Source organism: Gymnoscopelus braueri, assembly GCF_963280865.1.
Source record: "Gymnoscopelus braueri genome assembly, chromosome: 21".
Classification (NCBI taxonomy): Eukaryota; Metazoa; Chordata; class Actinopteri; order Myctophiformes; family Myctophidae; genus Gymnoscopelus; species Gymnoscopelus braueri.
In genome coordinates, this window is record NC_137623.1 from 19,086,805 (window position 1) to 19,110,230 (window position 23,426).

Genomic DNA, 23,426 nt, shown 5'->3' on the forward strand with positions numbered 1-23,426 from the left:
AAATCCTAACAGTTTTCTGAAAAGCCTATGTTGCTATTCAGTGGTTCTCAAACTTTTTCACCGCCCAAAATTATATGTATTTGCCCCCCCCCCCCCCCATCTCAAAATATTTTGTTCCAGGGACCCCTAGAAGCAAAGATTTGAGTTAAAAAATGTTCACTTTAAAAATATATATTATATTCAAAGATTTGCACACATTTTCACGCTTAAAGAATAAAATAGCAGATATACAAGCTCATAGCGTGGCACTAAGTGCTTGTATATCTGCTATTTTTTAATAGCCAACCAATGTGCTATATTTATAATATAGCTAAGATCTAAAATGACACAGATGCTTTACCGGTTTCAATGGGTTAAACACGCACACGTTGTGCACGCACGCACACACACACACACACACACACACCATGGAAGTGGTCTTTTGACATCCTCCAGCAAGGAATGTTGCTGATGTTGAATGTCCCCCATCTTCCTGCTGGCAGACCAAAGTGAAAAGATGAAAGAAAAATTACATCTATTTTCTGTGATTGTGTGCCAGTGTGATGCCGGCGTTCTTTCTGTGTCAGCGTGAGAGCGAGCGTGTTGTCTGGGGCGAGCGGTGAGTGAGTGTACCCGGGGATGAATGGCTTCGGGCCCCGTATGATTCCTGCACCGCGATGGGGACAGCAGATTGGGTTTGTTATCTAGGTCATTTAGCAAAGGCCCTTGTGTGTCTTATAGCTCCAAGCTTGACACACACACACACACACACAAACATATGTTTGTATGACTATACTTGCGAGGACATCAATGTTTTAGGACGCACATTTTTACAATCTTTTTTTTTTAAGCTTAACCCTGAGGCCGGATTTGATTTGATTGATTGAATACTTTATTAGTCAGAAATGTAAACAGAGCAAGGTACAGTCGGACATTAACTCTCAGTGCCAAAAAAATTTGATTTTTTTTTTTTTTTCTTGAAAAAAGTGTTCAGAACCCAAGATATCATTATCTGAAGATTTGCAGCTCCATCCACTCTTTGTTTAACCTAAAACTGAAAAAGGCTGTATCTCGCTTCCTAAGCACTTTTTATTTTCTTTGAAAAAAAAATATATATATTCTGGCAAAGTTCGCAATAATTTTTTTATTTCATTGGCACTGAAAGAGTTAAGGCTAAAAGGATAACGCAAAAAGGTCCTGGGGACTTGTTTCCATTGTGGTCCTATGTATTCAATTCATTAGCATAAAAAAATAACACAATAATACATGTCGTCAACAAATACAAAACACTATTATGTACAAAGGAGAAAAGGGAAAAAAGGAAAAACGTCAGCAGTGAATGACACATTCTTTCTATGGGAAATTGCATTTACCTCCCCTCGTGGTCTCCTGATAGATAGTTTTGAAAGAAACCAGAAGGATACCGGAAATAGTTGATCTACGAGCTTGTAGATCTCCTATACTTGAGAGGAAAAAAAAGATATATATATATACATATATATGTATATATATGTATATATATATATATATATATATATATATATATATATATCACATATATATAAAATATTATATTGCCCAGCAATTTGAATCCTGAATAGTCACAGTTTTGGACATATGAGGTTTCCACCCGACAGAGACAATACGCTCACTCTCAGGTTATTTTTTAAACCTCTTATTAAAGCATGATGGACGGCTGTGCGCTTCGCTAGCCCTACATTTTCTGGTGACCTGTTAATACATGGAGTGTAGAAAGGAAATATCTGTGCCGTCAGTGCACCGAGAAGACTACCTGATAAGACTACCTTAGCAGCTGGCAAACACTGTGTGTAAGATAGCAGTGTGCCCTGATTGCGCCAGACCACTCACAACACAACAACATGCACCTGGGCGCTGAAGAGGTTGCAAGGTCATTTGTGGGCCGTGGGCGCCGGGGGTAAAAATGGCAACTGTGTTGGTCGGAAGATAGTGGAAGTGGGCGGAAGACAGTGCCCAGAGAGTCTGTATAAAAAAACGCATTTCGTCTCTGTCGGGTCGAAACCTCCTATGTCCAAAAACTGTGACTGATTCAAATTCAAAAATAGCAAAAGCAGCAGATCTACAAGCTCAAAACCCGGCGTTCCGCGGTGCCGCGGATCTGCTACTTTTTATGCTTTTGTGTGACGCTGTAGTATATGGATGGCATGGCATGGCATAATCCCAAACGCACCTGCCCAGCATCCGCTGACCCAAGGATGATCAGAATCAGGCTGAAGTTATTTTCATGTCATGGTCCTGAATTCATTCTCCTTTTTGACTCCCTTCCGTTAGGCCCTGAAGAAGGGCACCTTGTCCCAAACATCTGTGTGGCAAATAAGAAGTCAATTTTGGAGTGTTGTCCTAATCTTTTCTTGTTCATTGTTCTGTTTTACAAAGAGCGTGGATGGCTAGACAGCCAGGGCGTCAACATTGATTACAATGCCCTGCCACACATTGCATCATAGGCAGGGTAAAATTGGGGTGCCTGCCTGGGGGTGCACTGATGGCTTAGTTAGCACACAGCTTTTTTAAGTGAGGGCCTCCAGGACATGCCACGGGGGCCAAATGTAAAAGAAAGGACATTTTAAAATAGGAATAATAATAATAACACAATGTGAGGCGTTGTGAGCTTGTAGATCTACTATTTTCAAAATATTTATCTGTGGAACCGAGTCAAACTAAATGTTATGCCTATTCCAAGTGCTTATCAGGTTGGGGGGTCCCCAGTTCAAATATGACTATTTTGGGGGGTCGCGGACTGAAAACATTGAGAACCACTGATCTAGTTCACGTATCTCGAGAACCGTCTAGCCGCGCCACTTCCTGCAGGCAGAGGCTACAGTAGGGCTATTTGGTGTTCCTTGGCATGGAAAGGTTTTGGAACCTGTAGCGGTTAGCTTATTATCACATTCATCACATTGACCTATAGCTTAGCAGTTAGTGTATTATCACATTCATCACATTGACCCATAGCTTAGCGGTTAGCGCATTATCACATTCATCACATTGACCCATAGCTTAGCAGTTCGCTTATTATCACATTCATCACATTGACCTGCATTTGAATCCAACTCACGGATGGTGGACTCTTATCCCTCAACTCCCTCCCATATATCTTGAATGTCTGCACCACTCTGCTTCCTAATAAAACAGTCAAACGCCTAACAAACAATTCTGCAAACCGTGAATGATGTCCAGCCGGAGTGAGAAAAATACCTTTAAATCAACCTTTAAAGTCAGCAGAGTACTAATTCATTTCATTAACGGGGGACTTATTGCGTCTGCATCCGTCCTCTGCGATTATAACATGACATCATTTGAACGTTTATGGGCAGATTGATGTGGGAAGTGTAGTGGAAGGAGCACATGTCTCCCGAGCTCATCTGCCCATTTTTGCAATTTATTGTGTTGGGCTCCCCATTTACCCCGACAAGCCTCTGATATAGTGACGTACCGATGTCTGCTAATGTCGGATATTAAACAGGAAAATTATAGGCTTGAGCAACAGCCCATCTGTACAACGCTCTGCAATGGCTGTTAATGTTACCACGCAAGTTCGCCTCCGGGTGGGGACAATGCGGGTCAAGAGCAGAAATTAATTTCTAACGTTTTATTTGATATATGAATATATTTTGTTGTAGTTTTGTGAGACATATGGGTGTTCTCTGTATGTGTCTGCTGCCTCAAATCACATCTGTATCAATTCATAAATGCAGTATACATTATTGATACATACATGCATATCCCTCCCTTCATCTCTCTCTCCTTTCCTGCTCTTTTTTCCTGTCTCTATTTTTTCTGTGTGTCTGCGTGCGTGTGTGCATGTACATGTCTCTGATGATCTCAGACTTCAGTGGATATTGTAGCTCTCGGTTTTTAATATTTTAGGTTTTCATTTCCCTTCGGCTCAGGTTTATCGCTTTGACTCAATGAGCCGCAACATTCACTATACATTCACATAACACAAAATGCAAAACCCCCTCTCCCACAACCGAAAGACTAGAGAGTTTATTTTCTATTTTTTCATGACTAGCGGACACAATCTCTGTCCTTCTAATACATTTCCCAGAGCAATCAGGAGAGGGGTGGAGTTCACTCCAAGCGGTTATAACCCACACAGTGAATTTGTTTTATTACCATTTAAATTTTGCTGCCAAGGCGCTTCCATCTGTTCCCATACACAGACTAGTTTTCCTGTGCAAAGATTAGGTCTGTCCTATGAGTCAGCAAAGCCGCTGACTTTAGGCCTGTCACAACTATTACATAATCACCTGTTCGCAATTATTAACTATTTGCAATATTTTTTTTTCATAAACGTTAGAATGGTTTCCATTCATCTGTATTAACCAAGGGGCTAGCATCCAGCTTGGACATTGAGGCTATATAGGAAGTGACAGTTCATATGAATGGCCTGTAGTCTCGCTGTTTCACCCCTGCTGGTGTCAGAAGCAATTAGGCTCTATTCAAGCGGATGTGTTTTTGCCGAACTTTACACTTGTTTTATTACCTTAATAAACATTGTCATAAATGCTATATGCTTCCAGTCGCTATAGTTTAAAGTCTTCTTTCAATCACCATGAATGCGTTTTAGTAAATTATGGTCCCATTTATTTTAAAATTGATGATAAAGTAGGGTATGCTGTAGGAGGGGCGTGGCTACCTTGTGATGATTTTGATTGACAAGCTATACAATCAATAGCATTAATTACCCCCCCCCCCCTTAACTTAATTTCTGAGTCCATATATCAGACTGGATATTGAAAAGCGGATTTGAAATTGCTGCGAATAGGCTTCATTTACGGTCTGTAGAAACCAGGGGCGTGACGATGTCCCTATTCTTTTACGGTCTATGGTATTAACACAGCTGGTTGACATTATTTCCATCATTATTTCCGCGTCTTCGTCCTCACTCCTTCTCTTCTCGTTTCACACCATGGCCTGGGTTTTTGCTGTCCCCAAATGTCAATAACACAGTATCACAATGTTTTAGTTTTGCTGCGTGACCCTGAAATCTTGTGAACCACTTCTGGTTGCTTGATGCTTGCCATGCTCTGTGTTGCACAGAGAGAGAGAGAGCGCTGGGACTGTGCCTGAAGAAGTGTGATGGATAATGTATTATGGTGATCATTTGGAGCTGTCACGGGGGTTGATGGAGTTGACACACAGGTTCACTCCCCTCCCAGCTGAGTCCCACGTGAACAGAAGATGAGAGAGGAGGAGAGGGGAAGCGGGGGAGGAACAATGCTCAAGGCTTCTTCCCCTCCGCTTGACTTACTCTCTCTGAATTAATGGCCAGGCTGAAGCCAGCTGTGGACGCCATACGCGAGACAGTGAGACAGTGGTCTCTCCTCTCCTCTCCTCTCCTCTCCTCTCCATGGCACCCTCCCTTTTCCCTCTACACTATGTTACATTGTGACGTGTTGTTGTGAGCTTGTAGATCTGCTATTTTCTCTGAATGTTGTTTCCCACAGTATTATGGACACTAGAGTTTAACCACTTAAACCCCAATAACTGTATTCTGGGGATAACAGAATACTCTGTACAGAATACTAATATTCTAACAGAAAATAGCAGATCTGCAAGCTTACGCGTTGCGACGCATTGTGGGCTTTTATATCGGCTACTTTCCCGCGAAGATCTTTAATGTAGAGCGAAAACAGAAAAGGCACTACTACAGAGCCCTGTGGGACTCCGTATGGTCATACTGTAGGGTTTGAGTGGCTAAGTTGAAGGAATAGCTTTACAACCTGTGTTAATAAGTATTCAACACTCCCTCATTCACACGCTGCACAGTGAAAGCCGGGTCCATTTGAGTCCGAATTAACAGTGAGGATTTGACTGTGCATTGGGGCCATGTGTGCCACAGTGACAATGACACAGGCTCGGACACGCCTCGCTTCCTAGCTGCACTTGAAACGAGCGAAGGCAACGAAATGGAGCTGTCAAGCACCCTTTATGCTGTCCCCTCTAATCTCTCTCTCTCTCTCTCTCTCTCTCTCTCTCTCTCTCTCTCTCTCTCTCTCTCTCTCTCTCTCTCTCTCTCTGACATTTTACGGACTAATCTAAATTGAACTCGTAAGGCTAGTAAGAATCAAGACCAATTTCACGGCTTTATTTTGGATTATAAAATTGTCCAGGGTGCCCCGCTCCTTGGCAATTTATCCTCAAAACTATGCTGTACTAGACTAGAGCTGGTTGGACCCCAAATGTCCGAGCCTTTTGCAAGAATCAACACGTTTGAACACATATCTTTGTATTGTGGTTGTGTTCTGACACAGACATGATGGCATTCCACTGTTTATTGTTGGGTGTTCATGTGGTTGTATTGTGTCCACTGAGTGATAGCCGCTAGACTGGTTCTCCCTTCTAATATACTGGTCACATATCCACTAATGCAGTGGTTCTCAAACGTTTTAATTTCAAGGACCCCCATAACCCTGAGAGTTACAGACCCGTAAGGGTCCATTTGGTACCCCCTCAAGGAACCCTGGTAATCCCTGGACCCCATTTTTGAGAAACACTGCACGAATGTCATGCTAACCACTTAACAAACACCCTATTTTATACAAGCACAAAACCAGTATGTGAGCCGCGCGTTAGCCTGCGGCTAAGCCAACGGCCAACCCTTCAGGGGCTCGTTTAGTGAAAATGTCACCCCGCCTCCGGGATGGGTTGAGACTTGAGAGGCCCGGGACGGACCTTTATTTCCGACCACGTCCGCGGGAAGGAGGGAGCGTTCGTGCGTCTCGCGGCCGTGTGTGTGTGTGTGTGTGTGTGTGTGTGTGGGTGTGCGTGTGCGTGTGCGTGTGCGTGTGCATGTGCGTTTGTGCGCGTGTGTGTGTTTGTGTAAAATTGGCCAGTTTAACAGTGGTTAGTTGGCACAAGAAGAGCGATGATTCTCATAGCTTTGTGTGTGTGACGTCACATTGTCTTGTCATTATTACATTATGAGTAGCTACAGGCTAAACGTGGTTAATCGTCCTCCTAGTAACATATTACAGTCTCAATTTGTCCCTGCTCTGAGCGAGTGTTCGTTAAGTGACTATAAATAATAAATGCAACAGGGATTTTGCTGGTTCTAAAGTGTAGTCTTTATAGGAGTGTAGTCAGTGAAGTGTGCATTCAAACATTAAAGTGCTCGAGGCTTTTGGAATGGGTGCTTGAAAATGTTATCTTTGTTGTCGGCCTTAACTAACATTATTAAGGCAGTATCACTGAAACCTAATAATATCCTCATTATCAAGACTTAATGTCTTCTTTGTCGTTGTTTATTAATCTTGTAGAAAAAGATCAAGCCCACACTGCTCACTGGCACTCAAAACATTTCAGATGAGCCCAATACACCTGTTGGAAAGACATATTCAAATTAGAAAACATGTTTTTATTAATTAAAGACACATTGGGTATATAACCTTGTGAGTTATCATCATGAATTGATTTAACTGCATATTTTGATATGTACCCTTTTGTATCGTTGTTTGTTGTACTAACGTTTGTCTAGGTGTTCAAATGTTTATGGCTTTGGCTCTTTGGTGATTATCCATTTGGCTTTATTCATGTACTGCTGTACATTTAAACTGTCAATAAAATATTCAATCAATCAAAAGAGCACTTCACACCTTTTCAACCATATCTTCATATAATATATAATTGGTCCTCACTATTGCTCATTATAAGATGTCACCATTTCTATCTACTCACGCTGTGAGTCATTGGTGGTGCTGTGGACAGTTCAGAAACCTGCCTAACGATGACATCATCAGTGGGGATTCCAAGCTATTAGAAACTTAGCCTCGTTCCCGGCCGTTACTCATCTCCGAGGAGAAAAGCTTGGTCATGACCTAATGCAGAGAGTGTCTGTAGGGGCAGGACTTCCGTCATATGTATTTCCCCTTGTTTCATTCACGGAGAATGTGAACAGATTTGTAAAGCCTCAACCTATAGTTTAGTTGGGTGGTACTTCCGTTTAGACACTCAACAGACACTCAAAGTTTGAAATCTTGTTTGAAATGGCCAAACTTGCCCACCGATGATGTCACTGGTAGGCAGATTTCTGTCCACAGCCCTCCTCTGAGACACAGAGTAGACAGAAATGGTGGCATCTTATAATGGAGCATTAGTGAGGACTAATTATATGAAGATAGGTTGAAAATGGGTTGAAGTGGTCCTTTAAAAGGATTAAACCAGGAGGAAGACACTGGAGCACATCTTCTTTTAAATATTTTTTGCTGACGGGCAGAAACCTTGTATCTCCATATCACAACTTTTTATGCTTTTTCATAATTTAATGCCTTACTTCATCAGACAAGAGCAGCGCACAACAGTAGTGACAATAGCAGATCTACTATTTTCACTATTTTAATATATATATATTCTTTTTTAATAATAATGAAAAAGGAACCGTTTTGGACATACAAGGTTTCCACCCGACAGTGACCTGTCCACATGCCCCATGGTGTGGTCCCAGCATACTTGCTGACATTCATTCCAATTATCAAAAGCAAAGCATAAATATAGGAATGGGAATTCACCAAATAAATGGCTCACCACCACAACTGTCAGCCTCAGAACCCCACCCTGCCTACTACTGTGAAAGATTTGTTTCTCTCTCGGTTTAATGCATACTGTAACTTACCACATGGGTAAATGTTCCTTTAGATACAGTGGAGCAGGAACATGTTACCACTGCCCATAAAGAGCATTGGTAGTCATAACTGTGTGTGTGTGTGTGTGTGTGTGTGTGTGTGTGTGTGTGTGTGTGTGTGTGTGTGTGTGTGTGTGTGTGTGTGTGTGTGTGTGTGTGTGTGTGTGTGTGTGTGTGTGTGTGTGTGTGTGTGTGTATGTGTGTGTGTGGGGGGGGGGTTGTAAGAGGCTTCCAACAACTTGGGATGCCAAAAAAAGCAGCTAAACGGCTTGCAAAATTCTGTGGAATCTCTTCTACTATCGGTAGCCGCCAAATATGGCGAAGACGCTGTTATTTGTACCCCTAAAGGGTGTGGGAGCATTTGTCCATGATTTGCTGACTGTACATTTTTGACAGCACCTTGTAATATTTGTGTCCTTGTATTGTATCTCTTATGTGGACATAAATAAATGATTAAATGTGTGTGTGTGTGTGTGTGTGTGTGTGTGTGTGTGTGTGTGTGTGTGTGTGTGTGTGTGTGTGTGTGTGTGTGTGTGTGTGCGTCTTCCCAGATGTATGTGACATACACAGTGCAGGCCAAGGGGACCCGTCTAGCCAAGCCGGTGCTGTCTCTGACGCTCGTATGTCTGGCCTTCCTGACCGGACTGAACCGCGTGGCCGAGTACCGCAACCACTGGTCCGACGTCATCGCTGGCTTCATCATCGGCATCGCCATCGCCACCTTCCTGGTGAGACCACACTATATACAGCAACAGGTTTAGCAACCATAATACCAAAAACATCATAATTGTACACATGTTGTGCTTTCATGCTGTTTCACAAATCCCACATATTTGGACTTGGCCTAACAACACCTACATTTTTGTTTTACTTGCTTGTTTAATGCCTGACAAAATATATATTTAACCAATTGAACCCCAGCATCCCTATTCTGGGGGGAACAACAACGCATCGCAAGAGATTTGGTGCAGAGTGAACCAGTGTACCAAGTACAGTTGAGTTACAACTCATGTCCGTTTCACTAAGGCTAGAGGGTTTAAGGACTTTGCCTTGTTTACATAACAAAACAAAATGATTTACCCATCATTTTCCTCTATAGCAGCAGTCATCAGCCACTGGAGCAGTGTGGTGGTGTTTACCTGCAGAAACACATTGCCCTCTTGCTTTAGGTGTTTTCACTGTTTGTTTTGGTTTTCCCAAAAACATCTCCGTCTACCAAAACAAACGGTTAAAACACCAAAATACAGATATAGGGCAATGTGTTTCTGCAGGTAAACACCATTGCTGGTAACAGCTGGTATAGAGGGAAATGATTGCTATTTATTTAGTCTTTTCTTTCTTTGTTTTGTTTTTTTTCTTATTATTGTTTTGTTATGTAAACACACACAGACGTCCATGTTTTTATTGCTTAAGCTAAGCTGCTAGTTGGTGCTAGTAACGCAGGTGACAGGACGTTCGAGCACAGCCACGGTTTGAACGCTGTGTGTGAGGCTGTGAGCACTCTGGACATGATATCCAAAGCGTTCCTCAACTCATGAAATGCTTTCTGTGGACTTGGCCCCTTATTGTCTAAAAGACTGAATCATATGGATCTCGGGATGCACATGGGAATGGCGTGGCTCCAATCTTGATCTTGGACTTTTTGTGGCCAGCGTGTGACATCAGTCATCTATGATGGCAGTGGTTTATGACACATATGTATATCTTTGACGTTTCACTCCAAATTTGTGCAAGGTTTCAGCCTGATCAGAGCTCCGTTGAAAATGTAAGTGTAAGTAAGTGTAATGTAAGTTAAAAAAGTGTAATGGAGGTACAGTAGGTGACGACTAGTTGCAGTGTCTGTTTATTCACAGCTTGTTGCCAAGCTGTAAAAAAAGATTGCAGCTTTTAATATGACACAGTGCTCTGCACACAATTAAGCTCAGACAGACGGAACTTTGGAACTGCAGTGCATCAAGGTCGGCACTTCCTTCCACACAGCACTGGCTGTTACCAATTCAAGCGGCTGCGTGTCTATCGATCTTCCCATTCCATTAGTTACCCGTGTCTTTCCTGCTTTACTTACAGTCAAGTATTGTGCTGTGTGTGGGAGGATGCATATTTCAGTCCGAGTGCGTAGCTGTTTTCCATTAGGACACAGTGGACCTTGTGAATCCGGTGGATGCGCAATCAGTGGTAATACGCCTACTGTAATCACAAGTTCTGGAATAATCATCTACCCTTCCGCCTCCCTCGAGCTCTGATTGAAATGGCGTCGTTTCATAATCCTCTCTTGTAGAGAGACAGGGTCTCACCGTTCTGTATACGTCACATGTCGTTGACGCTGTCGGGCCGAAATCTCGTACAGTATCTCCATATTTCAAGCACACCGACAAGCTCACATTGTGCTTTTTTGTACAGTTGTATTAAAATAACAATACATACAGGGTTTACACCCAACAGCGATGATATGTTTTCTCCAGGCGGACAGACAAAGGAGAATTGTATAACAGTATGTTATTTGTCCCAGTATGGAACCCATCCGTGCCTCTGCTTTTGATATCCCCCCCCCCTCTGGTCATCCATTGTTTATAGCTGGTGGGGGACATGTTTTATCCCTGCTTCTAGTCGGACTGAGTTTAATTCCTTTTGGAAAATATAATATGTTGTGATATCGGCATCGCTAACAGGCTCTAATGAACACAGTGTGGTGTGATGTGTTGGGTTGTTGTTGTTGTTCCACTCACTGGCGTAAGTGCAAAAAAAACACATGACAGCAGTGGTGGAAAGTAACTATGTACATTTACTCAAGTACTGTACTGAAGTACAGATTTGAGGTACTTTTACTTTACTGGGGTATTTCCATTTTTTCAATACTTTTACTTCTACTCCACTACATCTCAGGGGCAAATATTGTACTTTTTACTCCACTACAATTATTTAGAAAACTTTAGTTACTTTTACGTTATTACAAAACATACATTAACCACTTCAGCACTAGCAGATCTACAAGCTCACAACACGCCGCGATCCGACACGTTGTGAGCTTGTAGATCTGCTAAATTCAAAAGATTTCTATACATTTTGAAAACACCTAACGAGTACTTTTACTTTTGGTACTTTAAGTATATTTTGATGCCAACACTTATGTACTTTTACTCAAGTAAATGTTTATTACAGAACCACACTTCTCTTCACTTTTCCTGAACTTTCCCTGTAAAGTCCCCCTCTTTATTGTCGTGCCTGATTTGCCTGGTGTGAACTGAGGCCAATTCGCACCTGGCACCATTTCACACGTTGGTAAATCCTGCCCCCCCTTTGTCTAGGACAATGCTTGGACAATCCACTGATGTTCCACTGGCGTGCCAATGGCACGCTGAAACTTTGGAATGTCACACCTATACAACTAGAACGAGTATCAGACAATATTGTGTCGCCACTGAGCAACTGGCTGGATGTTAGTCACCCATCTGACCACTTAACTTAAGTGGTCCAAACCCTAAACCTAACCTCTAATGGCCTAATCCTATAACCCTAACCCCAACCTGAACTATTTTCCTAATTGTAAACTCCCCAAATCTCCATTTCTCTTGTGAGGACAAGGACAATTGTCCTCAAAATCTCTATTTCTCAAATATAGTAATACACGCAAGCACACACGCACGCACACACGCACGCACGCGCACACACACACACACACACACACACACACACACACACACACACATACACACACACACGCACGCACACGCACGCACACGCACGCACGCACACAGAGCAGTATCCGCTCAGAGATTCCCTGTGACTGACTGTCAAGCCATCATGGGAGGGGGTGGGTCCGTACAGATCCAGTTCTCACCTCCTACGCACGCACGCACACACACACACACACACACACAGTACTCATCTCCTTCCTACGCACACAACCCCTCGGGTCACGTTCCAACATTACTCCTTCACGCTCTCGCCGTGCGTCCTTGCCAAGAGGCTCGTCTTGCTGAGTTAGAGAGAATCTCCCTTCAGCCTGATCCTGGGGAATCCCTGTAAAGCCAACTGTGTGTGTGTGTGTGTGTGTGTGTGTGTGTGTGTGTGTGTGTGTGTGTGTGTGTGTGTGTGTGTGTGTGTGTGTGTGTGTGTGTGTGTGTGTGTGTGTGTGTGTGTGTGTGTGTGTGTGTGTGTGTGTGTGGAGAAGGATTCTGCCACTCCATCGCTGCGAGTGGATAACGGTGGAGGATAAGTCACGGATAGGGCTTGGCTCAACTAGACGGAAATGTAGCCGTCAGCAGAATATCGATGGCCAAAACGCAAAACCTCCTATCTGAAAAATGTTCATTGTTGGGAAAATGAAAAAGAAAACTACAAAATGTTGTATTTTTTTTGCACAATGCTATTTTTTTATGAAACCCATCACATAATACACCGTTTCTGGATGTCTGGACTATATTACATTATTATATGTTAATTACACTTATTTCATATAGCAAATGCAGATAGGAGGTTTTCCCCCACTTTTCCTGGAAAATTCTGCAGATAGGAGCTTTTACACTTCAATGTTAAGTGATTGCATAACTAAATAATGACAAATAATACTGGCTGTAAATACATACATTTACAGCTGCAAACAGTTGCATCAGTGGTGTGGTCTAGTTTTTTTCCCGGAGGTATACGATAATCATTCCCTGCACGAGATGCGCGTGGTCGTGGGTATACGCTAGCGCGTTTTCAATGGATTAAATGGTAGACTGTATACGCTTTTTCCCAAAAGAATCTGCACTGTATACAGCGTATACAGCGTAACACGGTAGAACACACCACTGAGTTGCATTGAATGCTTTTTTATTTTATTCAACAAAAAAGAAAAAGTTTGCAGGGCAATGCTCACAAAAAATGTGCTAAGAACAGTCCCCAGCAAGAACCTAAAATAAAAGTGCTTACAAATAAAATTTACAAAAAGGACAACAGGAATACAATTAGGTGGACGAAACAACTGGCCCAGGCACCCCTCGACATAATCCCCCCTATACTCTCTACCCCCCAACTCCACCACCTGAAATACCTCCCCACTCCCACAACAACATTCCCCCCAACCAGCACACCATATGCCCCAAACCCCACCCACCTAAACCCTCATGCCCTCCAACTCCCCTAACTCATACAACTGGATCACCAACCTTGTGTCCAGTGTGGACAGTGGAATAGTATGTAAGATCATTGAATGTCTTAAAGAGCCTATAAGCAAGGAGGAAAGACGGATGCCTTGACCCTAGAATCACCAAAGCCAGGGAGGAGATGAGAGCAGCACACAGGGACTTTGTCGCTGACCAAAAGGGAGAGGGTCTGAGGGAGGAATATAAGCGGAAGAAGGAGGAGCTATACCACGTGTATGCAACTGGAACAACAGGAGCTGACCCAAAAGTTCAGGGACATTAAAGAGGTGCATGTTAACCAGAAGCATGGCAAGAACTGGAAGCTCATCAATGACGTTTCTGGCAGAAGCTCTTCTCAGACTTCTGGGGAGAAAGCGCAGAGGAACGAGTTGAAACATGGTACCAGCACTTCAAAACACTCCTAGGAAATCCTCCTTCAACCGAAGAAGAGGATGATCCGATGTTCCCGTCTGGTATGGGAAGGTCATGGAAGACAGATCATTCACCATGGATGAGTACCAGAGGGCCAAGGCTACTATCAAGTGAGGCAAGAGCTGCAGGGAGGATGGAGTGATGTATGTGCCCATAGACGAGGTGGTGTTGGATTTTATCAAGCACACACGTCTAGCGAGCTGCCGAAGCTGTGGCGCAAAATGATCATCAATCCAGTACCAAAGTCAGGCGACCTCACCAAGACAGACACCTCCAAGGCATTAGCCTGAGCTCACAAGTCGCAGGTTTTAGACCCATCTCAGACCCTGTACTGAGAAACTCGCAGAACGGCTTCCGCCCGGAGCGAACAGCAGGCGGGCAGATACTGGTGCTGAGGAGGATACTGGAAGGAGTAAGGGAGCGGAATCTTTCAGTGGTGATCACCTTCATGACTTCCAAAAGGCTTTTGGCACCATCCACCGGGGGAAACTGATGAACATTCTCTGGGCCTACTGAGTTCCTGAGAAGATGGTTCAAATGATGGAGACAAGCTACTCGAGGCAGTCCAGGACTTCAAATAACTTGGGCCTGGACTGCTTCAATGGAATAGGACCTGAAGGTCCAGGGGGTACTTGACTAGAATGCCTTGCATGGGATGAGGAGAGTGTGGAAATCAGACATGGGAGAAGACCTCAAGAGGCGGCTGTTCGTATAGCTACAGTGTCAGTACTGCTGTATGGGGCTGAGACATGGACCGTCACAGCACAACAGGAAAGGGCCTTGGATGGAGTCTACACAAGAATGCTACGAATGGCACTAGTCACATGGACGGACCACATCAGAAATGTGGTCCTCTACGGTAACTTACCATGGGTCACAGACAAAGTTAGAGAGAGAAGGATGAGGCAGGGCACTGCGTCAGGCACCCATAACTAGTGGCAAGCAAACTGACACTATGGGAGCCAACCCAGGGCAAAGCCAGGAAAGACAATAAGTGCACCACCCTACGTAGATGAACTTCGGCATAACAGCTTAGCTAACAACACTGTAGAGCTCAAGACCCTGATGCTAGATAGGAGAGTGTGGAGGGCAGCGATTCAGGAGTCCTGAGTTGGTGTTGGCTAGACCATACCCCCCCCATACCCTATACCCCCAACTCCACCACCTGCAATACTCCCCCACTCCCACAAACCCCATCCCCCCAACTGCCAGCCCACACATCTCCGCCTCCATAACTCAAACCCCCATCCCACTTCAGGAGTCCCGAGTTGGTGTTGGCTAGACCACACTCTTGCATCGCATCGCAAAGACCCAATCCTATATGATCCGGCCTAACTGGCCTATGCCCCCCTCAACATAATCCCCCCCATACCCTATACCCCCAACTCCACCACCTGCAATACTCCCCCACTCCCACAAATCCCATACCCCCCAACTGCCAGCCCACACCTCTCAACCCCCATAACTCAAAACCCCATCCCACTCCATACCCTCATACCCCCAAATCCCACCCAACCCATTACCCCCACTCCCAGAACCCCCGATCTCCATGCCCCCAACCAGCACACCACAACCCCCAAACTCCACCCACCCAAACCCTCATGCACCCCCCACCCCATAACCCCCCAACCGCCACCCCACACCTCCCACACCCCATAACTCCAAACCCCATCCCACCCCCATACCCTCATACCCCCCAACCGACACACCACAATATTCTCACAGGTTTGTTGGCTGCCACGGTGTTCACGTGTGATTTTGATCTGCAATTATTAAAAAATCACGACATGGACGTTCACATCTAAGCAGCAATGACAACCTCTAACCACAAGTTCAAAATGTTCAATGCCAAAACCTCCTATCTATACCTAAAAATGACCTCCTATCTACATAGATGCACATAGGAGGTTTTTACCTAGAAATAGTTAGGCTTACAAACAAACATTATGTTGTTAAATAATGCTTTTTTTATGCTCATTTTGAGATCAAGACATTCTACAGTACTGTAACAAGTAATACCATTAACATTTTTGATCAACTCACACTCTTGGTGTGATAAAAGTTTCACCACCTGACACTAATCATTAGCAATCAACAAGGCAATGCAATTAACTTGACAGTTACTAACAAATACTTAACTAGTAAGGGTGGAAGACACTTTTTTATTTTGAAAATAATTGATTACTACAAACTGAAAGACATTTAGACGGTCTACATAACATAGAATTCCCAAGTTTCAGCTCTGTCTGCTGCTCAACTAGTTCTGGTGCAGATAAGAGGTTTTGCGCTTCAACATTTTAGCACTAATTGGCACTGAACAAGATAGGAGGTTTTAGTCAAATGACTTTTTCTGACAAAATGAGGGGCGGGACTATCTTGCAGACAGACTGAGCATGTGCAGCATAGCCTATAGTCCTCATCCACAGTGAAATCCGAAAATCATGACATTTGCACTTAGGAGGTTTTGCATTTTGGCCATCGATATTACATACACACACACACACACACACACACACACACACACACACACATATATATATACTATCGCTGTCTCTTTCTTTCATATGAAGTGACAGTAGGACAAGGTTATGGGAAGTTCTCTATATCCAGCATGTGGTATGCTGTAATGTTTTATCTGCCAGTCAGTGCCTCACTATTCCTATAGCTCTCTATCCACTGTCCACTGTGCTCGTAGAGAGGCTTACTGAAAGCACAATATCCCTTTGGTATAGAGGTTTGGGTTGTGTAATTCAGTGGCTCTCAAACTTCTTCATATCAAGGACCGAACTATTTTCAAATAGCCAATGCACTGTATATGGTTAAAGATGCACACGTTGCGGCCAATGCGGCCATAGCTGATTGGTTAGTGAGCCTGCCTAGGGAGCCAGAGCCCCTGGTCGTCCCAGGTACGATTCCAGGCCAGGCCAGCAATGTATCGATGTGTGTCCCTGAGCAAGACTCTTAACCCCTAATTGCTCAGCGAGCGCCGCACAATGGCTGCTCACTGCTCCTTGTGATTATAGGATGGGTAAATGCAGTGGACAAATTTCACGTATGTGCAAATATATAGTGACAAAAAACGCCTCAAGGAGTGGGGACAAATATTATTATATATTATTAGCTGTTACACGGATAGCTCTTGTATCGCTCTCTTTCCGTTTTTGAGATCCCGATTGCATTTGTTTCCCACACACTTGTGGGGATTTGTAAACAAGGTGAATGAAATCACTGTTACTTCCAGGTAGAAGGAATGGCAGCCGGTGTGGCTTCTCGTCAAAGCGGATTGCGCAAATAATATGTAATATGTATTGATGGGGATATAATCCTATACTATAATATATTGAAAATGACCAAAGGTAATAGAATATGGATTTACTGTAGGCTTACAAGGCTATATGTATATTATGTAATATGGGCGGCTATTTTTTATATATATGAAAAATGCAAATGATCTCACTGGTATCAGAAACAGCAACATCACCGATATCTTACAACAGTAAACGCAACTTAGGCTTCATCAGTAGCACCAGAGCAACGAAGAACATTGTGTTTAGTGGACTGATATCGCTGTTGTCGGGCAGAAACCTTGCATCTCCAATTTTCAAATTGTTACGTTTTTTTCTAAATCTAAGCCCTACTTCATCATACAAGACTGTCACACAAAAGTAGTGAAAATAGCAGATCTGCAAGCACCATTGCGAGGCATTGTGAGATTGTAGATCTGCTAGTTTCAATATTTTAAATCATTTTTAAAATCATAATAAAATAGGAACGGTTTTGGACAACAATTCCGCCCGACAACAACGATATGCTGTATTGGTCGGCCTCTAGTCATGTTTGTTTGGCACTTCGCAGCCAGGGTAACAGGACTGACAGACTGACCTGATGTACTGTAGCCTACTTTGTACTGTGTAGGAGGAATAGCTGAATACTCATTTGTATTGCCTCTGTGTACAGTCGTGGGAAGTAACAAAAGCATTCACTCAAGTGCTGTACTTTAGTTCACTTTTGAGGCACTTGTACTTTCATTGAGTATTTCCATTTTTCGGAACGGACAGACGTTCCGAAACGGACGCTGACACGCACGCACGCACGCACGCACGCACGCACGCACGCACACACACACACACACACACACACACACACACACACACACACACATTTGCATACACACATTTGCGCGCACTGCACTGTGAAATCCGGGTCCAATTGAGTCAAAATTAACGCAGAGGATTGTACTGTTCATTGGGGCCATGTGTAGCACAAGTGACAATGACACAGGCTCGGATACGCCTCGTTTCCTAGCTGCACTTGAAATGAGCGAAGGCAACGAAATGGAGCTGTCAAGCACCCTTTATGCTGCCCCCTCTAATTTCTTTCGCTTTCTCTTTCTCTCTCTCTCTCTTTCTCTCTGTCTCTCTGAGGGAGGCCAATGGGGTTTATTTCTTTTTGTCCTTTTCCATTATGCTGTAGAACCAATAGGTCTGTGAGGAGGTGGTGAGAGGGGAGAGCATGGCTTCCATCAGAGGCTTTCACCTTAAAAATAAATCAAATAATTATAATGATGAATTGATTTTAAAGCAGCTGCCTGGCCTCGGAGTTGCATGAAGTACTGTACTCAAGTACTTTGCTTAAGTACAATTTTTGGTATTTTTACTGTCTTCAATTTTCCATATTTTTTTTACTTCTACTCCACAAACACACTAACCACTTCAGCCATATATATATTTGAAAATAGCAGATCTACAAGCTCACAATGCGTTGCAATGCGACTCATTGTGAGCTATTTTCATACATTTTGAAAACTTAAATGGGACATTCTGCATAATGAGTACTTTTACTTTTGGTACTTTAAGTATATTTTGATGCCGATACTTTTGTACTTTTACACAAGTACATTTTTAATACAGGACTTCTACTTGTAACAGAGTATATCTACATTGCAGTATTGATACTTTTACTTAAGTAAAACGTGTGAGTACTTCTTCCATCACTGCCCTCTAGACATAGTAAACTTCTGAGTTGGCTCTGTACTTCCACTGCTTTCTACACCAAAAATCTCTTACCCAAAAAGAGCCGATCTACAAGCTCACAACACGCTGTGACACGGCATCGCTTGTAGCTTGTAGATCAGCAATTTTTTGTCTAATGTTTCCCCGAGAATATGGATGCTGGGGTTCAAGTGGTTAAATTGGTTAAGGTTGGAAGCATCCTCGCTGCTCAGTGCTTGGTTGGTTTGACTGTATTTATTTAATGGTTTTATCTGGCACAAAATAAACCGCCTACGATGCGTTTGCGTGGCTTGAAAGAAATACAGAAAAAAGTTAAAGAATTAATAAACAAACAGACAAACACAGATTGGACTATTCCAGCGTCAGTTTCCTAATCTGACTTGATAAACCGTTGAATCATTAGAGAAATGTTACAGATGGAGTCTGATCCGGGAACAAGTTGTCAATTTAAGGCTTCGCAGAAAAGTCATGCAGAATGAGCATTTCTGCATAACCGCGGACTCCCATCTGAAAATGTTTTGTGCCAGAAACCCCCAGAAGCAAAGATTTGTTTTAAAAAATATATATTCAAAGATTTGCACACATTCTCACAATGTAAAAAAAATTGCATATCTACAAGCTCGCTATGAGCTTGTATATCTGCTATTTTTGAATAGCCAAAGTATAAAATGGTTAAAATGATTGTGATGCTTTATTAACACATTTTGCTGGGGACCACCTGGTACCCTCTACATATTACATTTTCATCCTCATTTTACTTAGCTGAGAAGTAGCTAAAGAACTGCACCACGATTTCTCATTTCTCTCGAACGCAGTGCAGAAACTAGGGCGCTCTGTAATTAGTAGGTGTTTAATGTCTGTTAAAGCCTAATTCATGCTCTGTAGTACGAAGGTGTCACTTGCCAAAAAAAGCACAGATCTGCAAGCTAACAACTCATTGCGGTGCGAGGCATTATTAGCATGCAGATCTGTCATTTTTTCTTTGCCAAGTGACACCCTCACATGATGGATTATAAATTAAGCTTCACAGCAGCATACACAGTGCACTGTAGTCACACTCAAACATGTGTGCTTAGTGCCAGTGTTGCCATTTCTGCTTGTTATGAGCGACTTTTGGGCTATTTCTTTCTGTAAAGTGGCTTGTAAATATTGGTGGTTGCGGGTTGTGGTTTTTTGGGGGCTTGTTTCTAAACTGTAGTATTTATTTGGGCTTGCTTACTAATGTTGTTTAAACCAGTGGTTCCCACATTGTTTTCATGTCAAGGACCACCAGATTAACACATTGACCGCCAGAGGTTAATCTCATAATGTACTCACCAGTGCCAACGTTTTATTGTTGTTTTTTGTTTTTTTCAGGTCGCCATAGGCCCCGTTAAAATCCTTTAGATTGCGCGATCCACTGTTTGTAAACAACGGGCACATGTCCTGGTGTCTACTCGTCGAGACCGCGTGTCAAACGGAGCCGCCATGTTTGAGTTCTGATCGTTTATGTTAACATGGGAAATGCGAGGATGAAAAACTACATGTTTACAGGGGCTTTTACAGGGGTTTTTGTGTACGACTTAGAATGGAGACAGACGGGAAACAAAAAACGAGATCGCACTTCCGGTCGACATCGGGTGGTGTTACACTGAAAATGGTCCCCCTAGAAAATTGAAAAAAAAAAAAAAAATCGAAAAAAAGGAAAAAGCACCACAGCCCGTAGGCTACGGGATCGGCGCTTAACCGTTGGATTTAACGGCCCGTAGAACTACGGGCCCGGCGGTAAATGTGTTAATATGTAATTGTCCATCGGAAAATATTTTGTGCCAAAAAAATATTCAAAATTGTTCACTTTTTTCTCAATATAAAAAAAAAAAATAGCACATCTACAATCCCATTGCAACGCGTTTTGAGCTTGTAGATCTGCTATTTTCAAATAGCCGATGCAAAGTGGTAAAACTTAGCCTAGTCGCTTGGGCTTGTTTTCATGGACCTGGTCGCTTGTTTCTCTTGCAAAATCTGGCAACACTGCTTAGTGCTCACACAGGCGGGCACTCTGCACACACGTGCCAGCACATGCTGTGAGCCAGTATGGCAGATATTTATAGCCACGTAGTGTAATATGCTAATCATGTGCTAATGTTATTTCTGTCGGTTGCCAGCGACACACAAATATTCACTGGCTTTAGAAATCTGAATCTAATTTACTTGTACAATTTTTTGAATACAAAATTGAAGGGCTTAGGTAAGGATTTAGAAGGCGTTTTTTTGTAATCAGCCTCAGGTCTAAATGGGATAAAGAAGTGGGTGAATAGAGGATAGGGGTAGAGCAGGATAAGAAAAGAACAGAACACAGGATACAAACGGGTCAAATAATCAAAGACATACTGTACAGTGTACATACAGTAGTACAGTATGCAGATGCACATGATGTTTAAAACATATTAGCATCGTATGCAGGTCGGGTGCATGTCCTAATAGGAACATTAGCGTCATATCGTCTCTGAGGGGTGGAAACCTCATATGTCCAAAACCGTTACTTTTCAGGACTCAAATTCAAAAACAGCAGATCGACATGCTCGTGCCGCGTTTCGAGCTTGTCGATCTGCTACTTTTGATGCTTTCGTGCGACGCTGTAGTATTATCAAGTAGGGTGTTAAAATATGGACATGAGAGGTTTCTGCCCGACAGCAACGATATGCAGGTGTATACATAACACGCGGCCCTGAGGAGGGGTTTAAAGAAAGTAGCAGCAGGTGCAGGGTTCTCAAGCGGCACACATCTGTTGGCAATGGCTTAGGCAGCAGATTTTGCGGATCTAACCATTCTGGTTTGCACAGATGGATGGATTTCAGATTGTAATTCTTGACAGTGTATTTTGATCATGACTTTCCAACCATGTCTAATAAGCCTATTGTTGTAAAATAACTTTTCTTTGTTTTTTTTACCCCGGGGACCGAGCCGTCTAGGAGAGGGTCTGTGAGTCTGTAAAAGTTCTGTCTGTCTTTCTGTCTGTGCGTCTCTCCGGGGCTGGTAACGCAAACCACTGGACCTTCTCTTCTCTTCTCTTCTCTTCTCTTCTCTTCTCTTCTCTCTCTTCTCTTCTCTTCTCTTCTCTTCTCTTCTCTTCTCTTCTCTTCTCTTCTCTTCTCTTCTCTCAGACACCTACCTCCCATTTTTGCAGGGACGTGTTGTTCCATCTAACAATTTTCTCCACAACAGTTAATATATGTAATTATGCTCCTATGCCCGTAGTGTTGGTACCTTAAATGCCCACAAAGTGGGTTAGGCTGTTGAAAATAAATAAATATGGAAGGAAGCCTGCTCATGTTCAGCAACAGAGAACATACTGTATATGCCTTTATAAATGTATAAAGAGAGAGAGATTTTAACCAGGGGCGAGAATGTGGAAGATGGAAGGTGTGTGTGTGTGTGTGTGTGTGTGTGTGTGTGTGTGTGTGTGTGTGTGTGTGTGTGTGTGTGTGTGTGTGTGTGTGTGTGTGTGTGTGTGTGTGTGTGTGTGTGTGTGTGTGTGTGTGTGTGTGTGTGTGTGTGTGTGTGTGTGTTTATTCCCTCTGTTGCAATTGATCCTTTCAGACTGCACATCAAAGCCAGGTTGTGTTCATCATTAGAGTAGCTCATGTAAGACCAGCATCCATCGTGGCTCGCCACAGGGAAATGGCTATATACACACACACGCATGCATGCACTTACACACTCACTCTCACGCGAGTGCGCACACGCATACACACACACGGTCGTGTTAACGTCAGAATGGGCCCTAGGCAAAAGCCGATTTTCGGGCCCCCCTAGTTCAACACATAACTTTTCATGGCTTGCTATTACATTATATTACCTTCATTCGGAGTTGGTGCTTCGGTTTCAATTTTTTTTGCTCTTGTTTTGGATGTAGTCACAGTCTAAATGGCCACAACAAACTTTGGACGCCCGTTAGACAGCAGAAGCCAAGAAAGTAATCCATGAAAGCTTGACGAACTACATTGCGTCATTCTGTCTCGCTGCCTCGACCACACCCCCACCTATAGCCATTTCAAGGCACAGCAAGTTTTTTTAATGCAATAATGAATTAATTTCTCAGTAGGTCTGTATTGTCTTTCCTAAAAAAGAAAGGGATAAAAACAAAACAAACGGGTGCCTTTTCAGACAGATGTGTCTCTGCAATGGACAGTAAGTAACCTAGAGACTCGGTAGCCTATTAATATGTGTGAATAT

At 43.1% G+C, this 23,426-nt stretch overlaps 1 protein-coding gene across 1 annotated transcript in view; it reads left to right on the forward strand.

Moving 5' to 3' along the window:
* LOC308077639 (phospholipid phosphatase-related protein type 5-like) overlaps positions 1–23,426 on the forward strand; it is a gene marked incomplete at its 3' end in the record, with an annotated part of 112,102 nt that overhangs the window by 81,969 nt on the left and 6,707 nt on the right. The window contains exon 4 of the mRNA XM_080418452.1: positions 9,193–9,369. Within this exon, the coding sequence (XP_080274578.1) occupies positions 9,193–9,369 (177 nt within the window). The remainder of the gene's footprint in view (positions 1–9,192; positions 9,370–23,426) is intronic.